At 36.6% G+C, this 16029-nt stretch overlaps 2 protein-coding genes across 2 annotated transcripts in view; one reads left to right on the top strand and one right to left on the bottom strand.

The window, feature by feature from the left end:
* Window positions 1-5856, bottom strand: part of LOC123876332 (myotubularin-related protein 6) — an 88201-nt gene extending 82345 nt beyond the window's left edge. The window contains exon 1 of the transcript XR_006798325.1: window positions 5577-5856. The gene's annotated coding sequence lies outside the window, so the exon portion shown is untranslated. The remainder of the gene's footprint in view (window positions 1-5576) is intronic.
* A 1380-nt stretch (window positions 5857-7236) lies between these two features.
* On the top strand, window positions 7237-15830 carry LOC123876358 (toll-interacting protein-like). Its single transcript, XM_045922589.1, has 9 exons — window positions 7237-7451; window positions 8023-8136; window positions 9305-9380; window positions 10090-10201; window positions 12033-12147; window positions 12417-12503; window positions 13677-13856; window positions 14663-14804; window positions 15338-15830. The coding sequence occupies exons 1-8, from the start codon at window positions 7404-7406 to the stop codon at window positions 14771-14773; spliced, it is 843 nt and encodes a 280-aa protein (XP_045778545.1). The 5' UTR covers window positions 7237-7403; the 3' UTR covers window positions 14774-14804; window positions 15338-15830.
* The last annotated feature ends 199 nt before the right edge of the window (window positions 15831-16029 follow it).

Below are 16029 nucleotides of genomic sequence, written 5' to 3' on the forward strand. Positions count from 1 at the left end.
TGCCTATAATTACAATATCTTCCTCAGAATAGTCTTTGCCGTAGTTTTCGCAGTCTAGTAAAATTTGTGATGAATCAGCATAAGGTTTTATTGAGCCATAAATTGAATAAATATTATTCCATGAATTCTGTCTACTCTCATGCATTTCACTTGACAAATTACATAGTTGCTGATCACCAATTATCAAAATACGGGGTTTTTGATTTGTTTCACATAAGTGAAATAATTCTAGTCTGTTAAATATTGTTTTCTCAGAAGTTTCTCTGTTAATCGCGTTTGAAGCGCTATTTTCTGATTGTAACAGTGATGTTTTCTCCCACATATTTCTATCCCGCGTTAAAGTGCCTGGGTGTGTAGGACTAGGTAGCACACATCTAATCAAGCGTAATGTTTGATAGATAGCTTTATTGGTAACCATTAGTGTCCGACCGAAAGTTCGGTTTCGGTTTCGGCAGAGTTTCGGCGGCAGTTTCGGTTTCAGCCAAACTTGGCCGAAAACTTTGCCAAAACCGAAACTGATTTCGGAAGTTATGCACGCTCGCCCAACTTCGTTTCTTTGCGGCATTTGTGGCGACGCTTTGGCGGACGCTGGCGGCCCTGTTCGGGAGTTGTCGTCGCGCCCGCTGTTCGGATAACTTTGTAGCAACAAAACTTTTTCCATACATGGAAATTCTGCATCAAGAATGTTTTGATTTTGGAAGGACTATGGAATGCCGTTGAAGGACGGGACAATGACATGGTACGTACGTCCAGCACGTGCACTCGCACGAATCTTTATCTATCAAAAAGGAATTGTATCAATATGTCAATGCTGCAGCTTGGGAAAAGCTTTCTGAAGTGTTTGAAGATAAGGGCTTATATCAACGAGTGTTATTATTGAAGAAAGTTACATCGGATTGAGTTTGTTGACTTTAGTTCGATGAGTTCATACATAGAAAATGTCACCACATTAGCACAGCAGCTCCAAGACATTGTTAGAACTATTGAGGATGCTGAGGTGACTCTGCTCGTCAAATCCAACACAATGCTCCCCTAAAAGGGAGCAACCTTTGGATTTAACAGCTGCGTCCAGATTTGAGAAGAGACGTTCGTAACAACACCGTCATCGCCTCAGCACCGTCGAATAACCTCTGATAACATCCGCTGACGCTCCACGCCTTCCATCACCACGAGGGGAGTAAATACCGTAGGAAAACAGCAGAATTCAACGAACACCACGACCCTATAATATTTGTGTGCCTATCGAACAGCTTAGCCGCGGTAATTTAGCTGTACTTACTATTTTTTTTGTTCTTGATTAAACATTACCGTGTGCTAGCTACTTACGTTTTTTAATAAATATTACCACCCAGTTCACCTGGCATGTCATAAATAGACAGGACAATGCTCATTCTGATCAGGATTCACGATTACAACACGAAAAAAGCGACATAGTCTGCAGCCAATCTAAGTTGGAGATTGAGTTGGCTCGTATGAAGATACCAATAGAAGGAAAACACAAAGATTATCTAATTGCTTTTTGATTTCCTGATTTACAGCCATGTCTGTCACATTCACATTCCTTACAAGATAAAAGTAAACAACACTAAAACCCAACTACTACCCGCGAACTGCTGATAGACAGATAAAGTACCGTAGAGTCTCCTAACTTCAACTTATATACCTAACATCGGCTAAAATTTAAAAATTCAATATTTTTTTCCTTTTATGGAAACACTAATTGTAGTGATTTGGGAAGTATACATATTTAATCATGGCAACATTGCAATGTCATTTGTCAAAATATTGGTGGCCATTTTGTCACAATCGTGAGTAACTTCGGATCACGCACACGCTTCTTTTTTACCGACCCCGAAAATTTGTGTCATTACTCAATACTGCTTGGAGGTAAGTTCTTTAAATCTTTACTACAGTTTACTCATATAATCCATTACCAAAATTAAAAAAATCATTCAGATATGTTCGTTAACTACAGAAATATTAGGGCAGACAATGTTAGGATACAATCTGTAATGTGATGTTGTTCAAACTTCGTCTGCCCTTAGGGTCGTCAAAATTAGAATAAGAACTTTTTTTTTTTTTGTACTATACTTATATGAAAAAGTACCTGGTCTGTATTTTTTCTTACTCTATACCCTCTTTACCTATTTAAAACTGTTATGTATCTGAATAATTACCAAAACGTAGATATATTGTATAAATAACTATGTATTTCCTACATAACAAAATGTAAAGTAAGCTGATAAAAGAGTTGATTTCTGGCTCATTTAAGGTGTTTTAAATTAATATTTGATAATAAAAGGTTTCTTTAAATATAAAGTTACTAGGTTTTTCCTGTGGCGCTGCCTGCGTGAATGTTTTTTTTTTTAATTGATTCCGCATGAACCATGGCTTTTTCACGATAAAAAGTAGCCTGTGTATTAAGTCAGGGTTTAATTTATTTCCATTTCTTTCAGCGAAATAGGATAAACAGTTGAGACTTGTGATGTAGGAGAACTCCTGAAGGAGTATATTTTATCCTGAAATCCACGGTTTCCGCGGGATTTATGATAAACCAAAATTCACGCGAGCGAAGCCGCGGGCAAAACCTAGAAATTTTATAAGAAAAAACTTTTATTAACAGACATGCGCCAACTAAAAGTGCTAGAAATGAACTCACTTTTTATATTTGAAGAAAATTAACAATAACAAAATATACCACTATAAATTTATATTTGCAATAGTCGATTATTTTAATTTTATTTACAGGTAATCCAAAAACTCTAGACATGAATCGAGAATTCGTAAAAAAGAAAAAACGATCATATACAGTTGCTCACAGCCAAGACATGTTGGATTTAGCATTAGAATGCCTAAGAAAAAGACAAATGTCTTCTTACGAAGCTCAGAAACGTTTTGGTATACCAAGAAGTACTTTGCTAGATAAGTTGAAGAAAAAACACGAAAAGGCTGTTGGATGCCCCACAAGATTGACTACACAAGAAGAAAATCAGCTCATTAAAGCTCTTGTTGCTGCAGCAGATTATGGCTGTCCACTGACATTATTGGACCTAAGACTTCTTTAGAAGAAGATTCACTATTCACTTCTTTAGAAGAAGATTCGCTACACTCCTTAGAATCACTCGCTACGCTCGTGATTCTATTATAGAACCCTTCGCCCGCTCGGGGTTCAAACTAGGCACTCGCAGCAAAAATGAATTTTGCTATCTTGTTGAACAAATAACTATTGTTTTGGTTATTTTGATTAGGTACTATAATTTAATATGTATTACATTTTAACATTTTTTTTTTTACTTAAGATACCTTTGTGGCATCAAAAATTGTGTTACCAAAGTTGAATTGGTATCTATAAGAATAAGTTTTTTTTTATTAAGTACTACGATTAAAGTGTTTAATTCATTCATCATATTTCATTTTTATTTACGATACCTTTGTGCCACCCCTGAATTTAAGAACGATTTTGGACAAAGTACGCCCTAACTTCTCGTCTACCTAAATAAAAGTATAAAATATATAAAATTAAAAGGCATTAAGATAGTGTATTTGGACTTTTGAATAATTTTATCTTATTTATATTTTTTTGATAAAATTGGCATTATGTTTAAAATAAATTTCCTATGCATAGATGAAGTTTGGAATTTCACCTTAACTTCGTCTATTTCTTTAACGGTCATTAGCTTGCCTAAAGTATTAACAGTAGGTACACTTTCATACACACATAAAAAGAACTATTACCATTGGACGATGTTTGTCAGACATAACAGATTTTTTTACATCCGATTGGCGGAAAATTTGAAAAAACGGTCAAAAGCAGACGAAGTTAGGGAACTCTACGGTATAGTAAATATAGTATAAATAGTAAAAGATAAAGTATAAGTATAAGGCATCATAATTCTTCCTTACTTTTCACTTTTCACTCAACTTATTATTGAGTTGCACTTTTTGGTATTTGAAATATAACTATTTCATTTTGTATGTTTTATCAGATTTTGTTATTTTGTAGGACTTCTTCCAAGGGTTTACCAGAGCGTCCAGTCTGTCAACACAATACAAATGCTTTTAAATGCTGATCATTATCTATGGGGGACATCAAGTATTTTCACAAGATATTTTATAAAAAACCCAACAAAGAGTCAATATGTATTTATTTCAAAATACTGCAAACCAAAAAAAAATAAAAAGACGCAGAGGGCAACCGAATTCATATCAAACAAAATTGCTACAGACTAAATTTTAAAGTATTTTATTTAAGTCAAAAGTGCATTGATCTTGTTTGCCAAGTTTAATTTTTCTTTGTTATTAAAGGTACCAAATTAGTCTTGTTGTTTCAATATAAAATACCTAGCTCTGTGGCTTCATCTGTGTGTTTTAAATGCATACTTCCCCACATATGTTATAAACACAAGTTGCTGCTTGAAAAAAAAGGACAAACTAACAAACTTTATAAATATAATATTTATATATTCATAAAATTGGTAACTCTGTCGGGATAAAAATTATCCTATGATATAGCAAGTATTCCAAGATAAGGTCTTAGAATACTTGTTATATCACAGAATACGTTAACACGTCTTCATCAAAATCATTTAGCTATTTTAGCATGAAAAGGTAATAAATAACTAATAACAGATTACACTTTCAATCTTTACTGCAGGAACCATGCGATTTCCGGGTTAAAGAGTAGCCAATGTCACTTTTCAGCTCATAACTATGTTACAAATCATGTCAGTCCACTGCTCTTTTGCTGCTTGAAGTAACAAACAAACTTTGACATTTATAATTTTGATAAGTAGGCACTATACGTACTATTTTATGCATTTCTTTAATATTCCTAGATATTAGTTAACTAGGTTGCTTGGTTTCAAGATGGTGTCAACTGTGTCAAAACGGGCAGTCTCCAACAGTTATTTCAAACCCGGCAGTTTCCAAAAGTGGGCAACATTCCTCCATTAAAAGTGTGTACCTTTCTCCTTTTGATTTTTACTAAAATATAAAGAAGTATTTCCACTGTACCTCTATTCAAGCTGCTTCAAACCAGTGATAAATGTAGATATGAAGTATATTCTGCTAAATGTTTAGTATTTTGCCTTAATAATAATTGAAAAAAGTTGTTTTCAAATGTTAGTAAAATGGAGAATGGCATTTTTAATATTATGACTCAATTGTGAGCACTTTGGAAATCCAAGTTACTGGAATAGTTAGCACGGTTATCCCTATCAGATTTATTAAAGCGCTGCGAGGAGGATAAAGAGGTTATTCATAACAGTTGAAGAAAAAGGTAGTCTTGATTGTAGGTACATAATAAAAACCAGTGTAATTGCAGCTCAGGCATAGTTTTATTTTGTTAACGAATAAATGACAAAGCACATAGTGTACACAATAGCATAAAACCTAACATTACACTGCAGAACCAGATAAGTAGGTAGTAGTACCCGCTTAGATTATGTACCTACCTACAAGTGGTCCCGAAGAATAATAAAAACGGCTGATAAAAATGTCACTTATGCCTGGTTTTGAATAGCTTTATTTAATCCTATGCCTAACAAAGTAATGATAAGGTACTAAAGGGCACTTACCTTAGGAGTTTTGATGATATCCATTGCTGGAAATGATGACAATCAATAAAGTAACCAACTAACCTCAACCGAGCATATGCATTACGAAAACTTTGATTAAACTACAGTTCCAAACTTTACACAAAAAAGTCTCTTGCAATACCTATTGCTTGTGTTTAGCGGCTTGAAATAAGAATTCAATGCACTGATTCTTAATAATGTGCAAAATTAACCGATAAATTAATTTATCAAAAAGTTAGTTGATCTTTTTTTGTGCTTTTTTTAACGGCGTCTCGTTGGGTTGCCATCCTTGCCAAGGATTCGTGGTCTGTGCCAAGGGGGCTGCCAAACCAAACCAATTGAAACATCTCGAAGCCTTTAGTTGTTACGGGTAACATTGTAGACAAGTCAAACATTATGAGTCGACCGCAACGACTCGATCATCTCGATTGAAAAAATGACAAAAAAAAATAAAAAATCAATCACTTATTTCAAATAAGATAAAGTGTTCATCAAATGGCATCCTAAAGGTGGCCATATACGTTACGAGAAATCGTTACGATCAGACTGTACAGTTCGAACGGTACCGATAAATCGCTACATGTATGTTATAAAACTGTACAGTTGTACATACATACATGTAGCGATTTATTGGTACCGTTCGAACTGTACAGTCTGATCGTAACGATTTCTCGTAACGTATATGGCCACCATAATGGGCGCTACATACCTTCAGTTTTAACTGTGCGATTTAACTGTACAGTCAAACTGTACAGATAAATCGTTAGGTGTGTGGAACGTACAGTTGAACTGTACAGTTTAACTGAGATCTAATCAAAATATCAATAGATAAATCTGTACAGATAGAACTGTACAGTGATAACTGAGAGTGTGTAGTCGAAAACTGTGCAGTTTCGTCAGTTTTGTCGCGGCGAGCGTGAAGTAAATACGTATTTTGTCGTTTTTATTCGTTTTCTCGTTTTCTTCTATTTTTTTCTTCTATTTTTTTCGTTTTCTTCTATTTTCATTTAACACACACATTAGCCCTACGATCGCTAAAGCGTCGTCCCTGGAGGCCATATTGATAAAAACTGAAAGGTCGCGCGTTTTTGCTTGAAGGTGTGTAGGCTGTATGGACTTACGATTTATCTGTACAGTTGGACTGTACAGTTAAATCGCAGAGTTAAAACTGAAGGTATGTAGCGCCTATAATAAACCATAGAACAAAGAATTACAATGAAGCGAGAGGGACTAATATTATAGTGGCTAAGCAAGTTGCTATCTGAAGGTATATATCTTTGAATTCTTTGATATCAAAGTTACCCGTTTCTATCTGTATACTATCTCTATGACTAGATTTCCTTTTGGACTTCGTCTGTGTTGGTGTTAGCTGGCGGGCGTGCTCTGCCTTTTTGGAGTTTTTTTTTTTTTTGTTAAAACTGACTGGAAAGCACTCTAAGGGGGTGCTGTGCATATGTCGGCGAGCGCCGGCACAGACGGAGTCCATAGTTGTATAGATTAACTAACTTGTTACAAATAACTTGAAAACTTGACATTGGTTAATCTTTGTAAAGCCAGACTGGAGAGAAAAAAAAAAAGTTTTTCTTTTTTTCCGTTGTCATTGTCATGTGTCATTGTCAAATTGACAGACAATGACAGTAACATTTTTCTGAAAAATGAAAATTTCACATTCATTTATTTTATTTCCACTGAGTACTGTATTTCGCAGCACGCAGTGTTTCGCAGTCGATTTCAAGTGAATTTCAAGGAAACAATATTTTGCTGTGGTGTTTTGTACTGTTCTGCTGATATTTAACACTGTTTTACATTCTGAGGGCAATTACAACAATGACCTCAACTTTGCCGAACGATAGGAACGAGGAGCGACGTCGCAGGGTGAGTAGAGAAAAGAGATTTGCACAACAAAAACAAAATGTTTCCATGATTTCCACTTCATCGAAATGATTCATGTTATTGCGCTTCTCTTATCTTCGCGTTATTGATAATCAATATGAGGCAGGTGTCTCGGTTTTTGAACCAATTATTTGTTTTTAACAAAGGGATTTGCTCTAAAAATATCATGTTTTCATAATTTATTACAGGACTGTTTTCTACTACATTCTGGAAAAAGATTTCTAGAAACCCTAATCATAATGAAGCACCTTTAAATATTGCAGTTTCAAACACTTAAGTAATTTTAAAATTCTTGAGTTTTATATTGCTCACTACCCATACCTGTTTGTTTGAAAGTTTGTTGGTTTATTCTTCAATCACATTATATGCATTAGAGCAACGGGTCGACGACGATTTCGATATTTTTCCTCCATTAGCAAGCTACTTTATCCCGAAAAATCTTCTAGGCCACCTCCAGATCTAATAAAGTCTAGATATAAGTCAGCTAAGTGTATATTTCTAATACTTTCCCTACTGGTTTTGATTGAATATGAAGAAAACTTTTGATACGTAGGTGTTGCTGGGGCCTTTGCCGTCAGGGTTCCTCAGAGCAGATGGCACGCCAGACACACTTGATGCAGATTACCAAGCAGCCCTAGCTCTTCAGCAGCAGTTGTGTGGTGCTACGGTAATTATTACTAGAATTTAAAAAAAATTAAAATAGCGAGCAAACAAGCAGGCAGATCACCTGACGTTAAGTGATTTCCACTGCCTCATTCCATAATCTCTATAGAGAAAACATGAAACCAATGTACATAAAGTACAACATTATCTTTTATCTATTGGTGAAATTGATAAAGTTATTGATAACTGGCCATCCATTAATATATGCTAATATATGAACATATTAATGGCAAGGGTCAGATAGGAAATAAAAATATCATTAAAATCAAGAGTCAAGATACTGTATTTATCAATATTAATGAGTTTTTTATAACTTTTCAATAGGTGTATACTGTATACATTAATAAAATAATTGTATTGATGGAAACATGATTTTTCGCTTTTATTGATCGTTTTTGAACCTACCAAATGTGGAATTTGAAATGAATGAAAAATACTTAGCTTGCGCGAACATGGTTCCCGCGGATTTTTATGAGATAAAAAGTAGCCTATGTTAATCCAAAGTACAATCCATCCCTTTCAGTTAAATCTGTCTAGTAGTTTTTGCGTGAAAGGGTAACAAACATATGTACACACACACACTTTTGCGTTTTTAGGGTTCCATGCCTCAAAAGGAAAAACGGAACCCATAATAAGATCAGTTTGTAGTCTGTCTGTCTGTCCGTCTGTTGTGTCTGTCGAGAAAATCTATAGGGTAGTTTCCGTTGACCTAGGATCATGAAATTTGGCAGGTAGGAAGATCTTGTAGCTCAAGTAAAGGAAAAGATCCAAAACCTGTTAATTGTGGATACATCACAAAAAAAAATTAAAATGTGTTCATGAACAAATATACTTAGTATTTTTAATTTTCAAAATAAGACTTTACCAACACTATACCAAGTGCGATATTGTATGAAAGGGCTTTACCTGTATATTCTAAAACAGATTTCTATTTATTGTTATGAATAATAGTTGTTGATTTATCGTGAAAAAGGTAAAAAAAATGCCCGAGTTCGGAACCCTCGTTGCGCGAGTCCAACTCGCACTTGGCCGGTTTTTAAACATTAGATCCACGCGGACGAAGTCACGGGCATCATCTAGTGAAAAATAAAAATATTTTTAAATGAAACTAAATTGTTGAGGCCACCATTTTCAACTTTTTCATGCATACTTAATGTAAATCGTTTGTGTAGATGCCGACAGCCGGCCCGCCACTAACAGCCAGGCTAAGCGTCACGATCGCACAGGCTAAGCTCGTCAAAAATTATGGTATGTATTTTTTTATTCATTACTAGAGGATGCCCGCGACTTCGTCCGTGTGGATTTAGATTTTTATGGATCCAGTGGGAACTGTTTGATTTTCCGGGATAAATTATTAGTATGTCCATCCCCGGGATACAAGCTAACCCTGTACCAAATTTCATCAGAATTGGTTACACTGTTGGGCCGTGAAAAGTTAGCAGACAGACAGACAGACACACTTTCGCATTTATAATATTAGTATGGATAATATGAGATACTATTATACTATCATGACTGTGAGTACATTGACATTGTATACTGTAATGGAATAACGATTCCCTTTAAAATAATACTGCAAATATTTATTTGAGACTCCAAAGTTTGTGATTGGATCATAATATTAGCATTAATATTAATGACATAAAAAACTGTCTTGATATGACACAGGCATGATTTATACAGTAACTAGAGGATGCCCGCGGCTTCGCCCGCTTGGATTTCGGTTTTTTTAAATCCTGTGGGAGCTCTTTGATTTTCCGGGATCCCATGTCTGTACCAAATTTCATTCAAATCGGTTCAGCGGTTGGGCCGTGAAAACGTAGCAGACAGACAGACAGACAGACACACTTTCGCATTTATAATATTAGTATGGATTAGATAAGGGCCAGCTCGAAAAAGACCATAAATGACATCTTGTGCACATATTTTGCTAAAAGTTCGTATTTTTGTACTCTAGGTCTAACCCGCATGGACCCATACGTTCGCCTGCGAGTGGGACACTGCATATACGAGACCCACACGGATCCCAGCGGTGGGAAGACGCCTCGATGGAACAAGGTTATACATTGGTAAGTTTTTTTTTAATTTATAGACTAGCGCTTGGCTGCAATCAGACCTAGTAGCAGGTGATGATGCAGCCTAAGATGGAGCGCGCTTGCCTAGAAGATGCTTATTCACTCTTGACTTAAAGGTAGGTACACTAGGTTCCCATATTAAAAGTTTGGGATAATGGGTTGGGTTACTCTGGTTTTGCTACGGATCTCCTCATTTTTGATTAGACCATGTAGAGTTCCCTCCAATCATAGCTTTCTCCATTGCCTGCTAAGTGAACTCTTAGCTTTCTTATGAGGCTCATAGTTAGCGACCATGTCTCGGATAAATATATCATCACTGGCAACACCTATTGTTCGAAGACTTTGGTCATTATCTATTGCAATGTAATAAACAAGGAACCAAAAGCTTAATTTGCTATAATCCGCCAAACCTACAAAATCTGTATGGTACGCAGCACCACACCTACGTCTACATCTCCTGAGGATGCTCCGGTGTCGGGGCGAAATGCGCGTCGAGTGGTGTTGGAATTTGTGTGGTGCTGCGTACCATACAGATTTCGTTGGTTTGGCGGATTATAGCAAATTAAACTTTTGGATCCTTGTTTATCATGGGCTTCCGCAAAATAACCCCTGCTTCTATAAAGCGTTTCTTCCATAAATGGAATGGCATGGCAGCAAACTGCCTACATAGTATAATGTATTAGCCCACTACAAATTTTTGTCCTTCATGATTCAGTATAGTCAACAAAACTACTCTTATTAAAATATGTGCAAAAATATGTTAAACGACTCTGCATACCTTGTCACGAAAGGAAAACGTTGCTATTTAGGTCTGTTACCTAAAAAAGTATAAAATACTAACATTTTCCGCAAAATATGGACAATTGAATTAGTAACACTAATTAGGTTATATGTGACGTAATACTGGGACACTTAAATACTTAGGCAGTTGTCCGATTACCGACGATTAGCGAAAAACGAGCTGAGCTATAAATTAGGAATGAGTTGGCGATGAACGTAGAATGAATGTGTAGGTGAGATAGTTTTGCCGCTGGGCTATGAACGAGTGTGAGAGTGCGACGGGCTAGTAATCGCACGACATACATTAATTAATCACTACGCAAACTGCGATGGTGTCTTGACCGCCAAGAGTGTCGCTAAGCGAGTTTTTCGCTTATCTTGTCGCTATGACAAACTAGTAGAGAGAAAGTTCTGGTGCAGTGTGCACACTGCACAGTCAGTGATCAACTACATAATTTCTATAGTTATCCCTTTTACTAGCTGATGCCCGCGACTTCGTCCGCGCGTCACTGATAACACTTGATCTCTGCCTTTCCTAATGTAGGGAAACCTACATGCCTGAGACCGAGATGTATAGAGCGTACTTTGACTTAAAACGTTATATCGCCGACATAAATCTATCCCGTTTTAACCGAAACTTAAGTCTAAGAAATATTAAAGTACTAGCTGATACCCGCGACTTTGTTCGCGTGGATGTAGGTTTTAAAATTCTCGTGGGAACTCTTTGATTTTCTGGGATGAAAAGTAGCCTATGTGCTAATCCAGGGTATAATCTATCTCCATTCCACAGCCCAATCCGTCCAGTAGTTTTTGCGTGAAGGAGTAACAAACATACACACACACACACACATACAAACTTTCTCCTTTATAATATTAGTGTGATAATGTGATGCTCTATAGATCTCAGCCTGAGAATTCTCCATAGTAATTTCAAAGATACTTATGTGAAGTCTGCAAATCTACTTTTGGCCAGCAAGGTGGACCATTCTGAGAGGATACCTGTGCTTAGTAGTGAAGGGTTACTGATGCTGATTCTTTCTTACAGCTTGCTGCCTCCCGGTGTGAACTCAATCTACCTGGAGATTTTCGACGAGTGCTCCTTTACTATGGATGAACTCATCGCGTGGACGCATATAACTATACCACAGGCTGTGTTGAATGTAAGTCCATTTCGAAAAAAAAAAAACTATCTATCCCTTTGGGGTTGAATTTTCAAAAATCCTTCTAGGATGTCTATGTTATATTAGCTATCTGCATGACTTTCTGCCTGATCTGTCCAGTAGGTTGAGCTGTGCTTTGATAGATCTTTAGATCTTAGACCTATAGACCATTTCTTTTTATATATTTTGATATCACTCACGATAGTTTAAACCTTATCATTTATCAGTATTTAAATTAAAGGTACCTATAGAAGTATTTATTTTTCCAGGGAGAGACGCACGAAGACTGGTACCCGTTGAACGGTAAACAGGGGGACGGCGTCGAAGGCATGATTAACCTTGTTCTGAGTTATTCGGTAAGTTATTTCAATTCAACACAGACTTGGGCTGAGATCTGTAGAGCACACTTTGACGTTGCTCAGAATTAAATCAAAGTTAAAACGAGACAGATTTATGTAGACATATAAATCTATCTCGTTTTAAGTCAGTCTTAACAGGGCTCTCTCCGTCACTCGTTTCATACACTCATAGTTCCAATTTCATTTGAATATTAAGCAACCAAAGTCCATGAAATTTTGCAGACATATTCTAGAAACTAATATCTGTGTCTGTGGTTTTCCAGATTTCTGTTAAAATATTCGGTTTCAAAGTTACGCGGTCTTAAAAAATTTCATACAAATCTTTGAGCCCCTGTAATTTTAAAATTACATATTTTTAGAAAAATCTAAAACACCACAGACACAGATATTAGTTTCTAGAATATGTCTGCAAAATTTCATGGACTTTGGTTGCTTAATATTCAAATGAAATTGGAACTACGATTGTATGAAACGAGTGACGGAGAGAGCCCTCTTAAGTTTGAGCAGTCACATGACTACATAGATCTCACCCTTAGAACGGTTTGATCCGTGCCTCTTTTTAGGGTTACGTACCCGAAGTGTGCTAATGAAAACCTATTACTGAGCCTTTGCTGTCCTTCCGTCTGTCTGTCAGCGGGCTTGTATCTTATAAATTATAATAAGTTCAGAGTTCAAATTTTCAGTTTTCTATTGTAACAACCAATAATAAAAAACCAAGACGGTGAATTTCAAAATGGCTGAAATGCAAATTAAAAAGTTGATAAGTGTTAATTATATTCTACAATGTCCGACTCGACTTCGTCTGTGTTGGTGTTTGCTGGCGCGCGTGCTCTGTCTTTTTGGAGTGTTTTTTTTGTCAAAAGTGGCCGGGATTTGTGTTTTACTGGTGTTTTTGGTGGTGGAACTGACTGAGAAGCGCTCTAAATGGGTGCTGCGCGTGTGTCGGCGATCGCCGGCACAGACGAAGTCCATACTTGTATAGTTTCCCTAACTTGTAAATAACTACAAACTTGACATTGGCTAATCTTTGTAAAGCCAGACGAGAGAAAAAAAGAATGTCCGACTTGCACTTTACCGGTTTTTCTTACAATTTGTTCCTAGACCATTTTGAAAATAAAACTAAACTAAAATTGATGGTCAAACCCATAATGCATTTGTTTGTTTGACCAGGTGGGACCAGCAGCGATGGCCACGTTCCCACCAATGCTGGTTGTCCCCAATGTGGGCATAGGCGGCTACGCAACCATGCCCGTATACCCCGCGCCCATGCAGCAACCCTACCCGCAACCGCAGGTGCCGCAACAGCAGCAGACGCCCGTGCAGCCAGTCACCGCAGAGCAGCTGCAACAGGTAACATAAGGATATTTGGAGGTCCAGCAGGAAGTTTCCAGGTCCATTTGGATCTGGAACTGCCAATGGAAAAATTCCAGCGCCTTAGAAAACTTTCCAGCTCTAAACTACCAGGCACTCTGTTATATCAAGCAAGAAACTCGGCGGTTGCTCTTTTAAAAAAATCGATTTACATTAAGAGGGCTCTCTCCGTCACTCGTTTCATACAATCGTAGTTCCAATTTCATTTGAATATTAAGCAACCAAAGTCCATGAAATTTTGCAGACATATTCTAGAAACTAATATCTATGTCTGTGGTTTTCCAGATTTCTGTTAAAATATTCGGTTTCAAAGTTACGCGGTCTTTAAAATTTACATACAAATCTTTGAACCCCTGTAATTTTAAAACTACATATTTTTAGAAAAATCTAAAACACCACAGACACAGATATTGGTTTCTAGAATATGTCTGCAAAATTTCATGGACTTTGGTTGCTTAATATTCAAATGAAATTGGAACTACGATTGTATGAAACGAGTGACGGAGAGAGCCCTGTTAATATCGAATTTGTTTAGATTTGTTCCCTTATGTTATTCGGACATGAAAGATTTACATCTTGTAATACTATCGTACCAGGAGGCATGACTAACATCCTACTAATAAGAAACAGCAAGAAACTCGGCGGTTACTCTCTTCAAAAATTGTATTTACAATAATATCGTATATTATGCCGTTCGTATCAATTTGTTCCCTTATGTTATTGGACGTGAAAGATTTAAATCTTGTTATGTGCCATCTTAGTAAATTGAGAACTTCTGCTTTTAGATCGAAGAGATGTTCCCCAGCATCGACAAAGAGGTGATAAAATCCGTTCTGGAAGCCAACCGCGGCAACAAGGATGCCACCATCAACTCTCTGCTGCAGATGTCTGAATAGACACCACTTGATTGCTTCTACATATACCCCTTGAAGAGGGTTGATTCTCTGACTCAGTGATCAACACTAAGGCTGAGATCTATAGAGCGCACTTTGACTGACACTGTTAAAACGAGACAGCATTATATCATCCATCAGCCTGTATGCGTCCACTGCTGGACATAGGCCTTTCCAAGAGCGCGCCACCAAACACGGTCCTCCGCCTTCCTCATCCACCCGCTCTCCGCCACCTTCTTCAGGTCATCGGTCCAGCGGGCAGGAGGTCGTCCCACACTGCGCTTACCGGTACGCGGTCTCCACTCCAGAACACCATTATATGGCCAGCATTATATGGCTTGCATAAATCTGTCTCGTTTTAACTGAAACTTATGTCTAAGCACAAAGTCCCTCTATAGATTTCAGCCTAAATGATAGCTATCAAACTCATTTGACATTGATTAGTTCTACATTGCTGCTTCACTGAGAGACATCAAAATAATTTTTCGTAGGAAACCTTCAATGGATTAAAAATAAATGTCGAATGAGCGTGGTGGCTATCACTCAGTGTTCATCACTTAAGTAGCGAGTCATTATAATCAAGGTCCTATGTACCGGCCATATTGACGCCTAATATCACCGTCATAATGTATTTACTCGTATTTGGTTATACACAATCTCTAAATTGATGGCCTTTAAATTTTTTAAAATTAATAATGGCCAATAGATATTGGCGCTGATTCTGTTGTTGAATTTAGAGTATCTGCATCCTCCTCCGTTTAATACTGCTAAAAAAGGACGGAACATGAATTTTACATTTAAAACTACATACTATTTCGATTTTATGTGTCTTATAGACAAATTACGGATAGATTGATTTTAATTTCGATAATTAAAAGTAATTGTGTATAGCTGTAATTTGTTAACCAATATATCGATAATTTTATAAACCATTCTATGTTAACATGGTTCAAGCTATGAGATTTGGTTCTTTGCTGAATTCACAACTCCATCTAGTGACCGAAAACGTACTTTATTTCAACAACTTGAACAATAAAATTTAATCATACTTTCAGATTTAGTTGTTTCAAATCAATCACTTTTTGGATTTTATTTAAGTAAAGACTAAAAAAAATTAAGGGCGCCTACTATTTTTATAATGCTGTGGCTGTTCTGATTTTATGTATGGAGCTGTGATTTTTTTATTATTTGAGAGACATAATGCTACTTGCATTGTAGGTTAGTAAATATTAAACTTATTATGCCTTATTATCTACTTA

Source organism: Maniola jurtina, chromosome 21 (assembly GCF_905333055.1).
Source record: "Maniola jurtina chromosome 21, ilManJurt1.1, whole genome shotgun sequence".
Classification (NCBI taxonomy): Eukaryota; Metazoa; Arthropoda; class Insecta; order Lepidoptera; family Nymphalidae; genus Maniola; species Maniola jurtina.

Bases quoted from the DNA above. Each gene is read 5' to 3' on its own strand.
- LOC123876358 (XM_045922589.1), top strand. From the start codon at position 7,404: ATGACCTCAACTTTGCCGAACGATAGGAACGAGGAGCGACGTCGCAGG. The intron at 10,202-12,032 runs GTAAGTTTTTTT...TCTTTCTTACAG, and splicing joins TGGAACAAGGTTATACATTG to CTTGCTGCCTCCCGGTGTGA. The intron at 12,148-12,416 runs GTAAGTCCATTT...TTATTTTTCCAG, and splicing joins TACCACAGGCTGTGTTGAAT to GGAGAGACGCACGAAGACTG.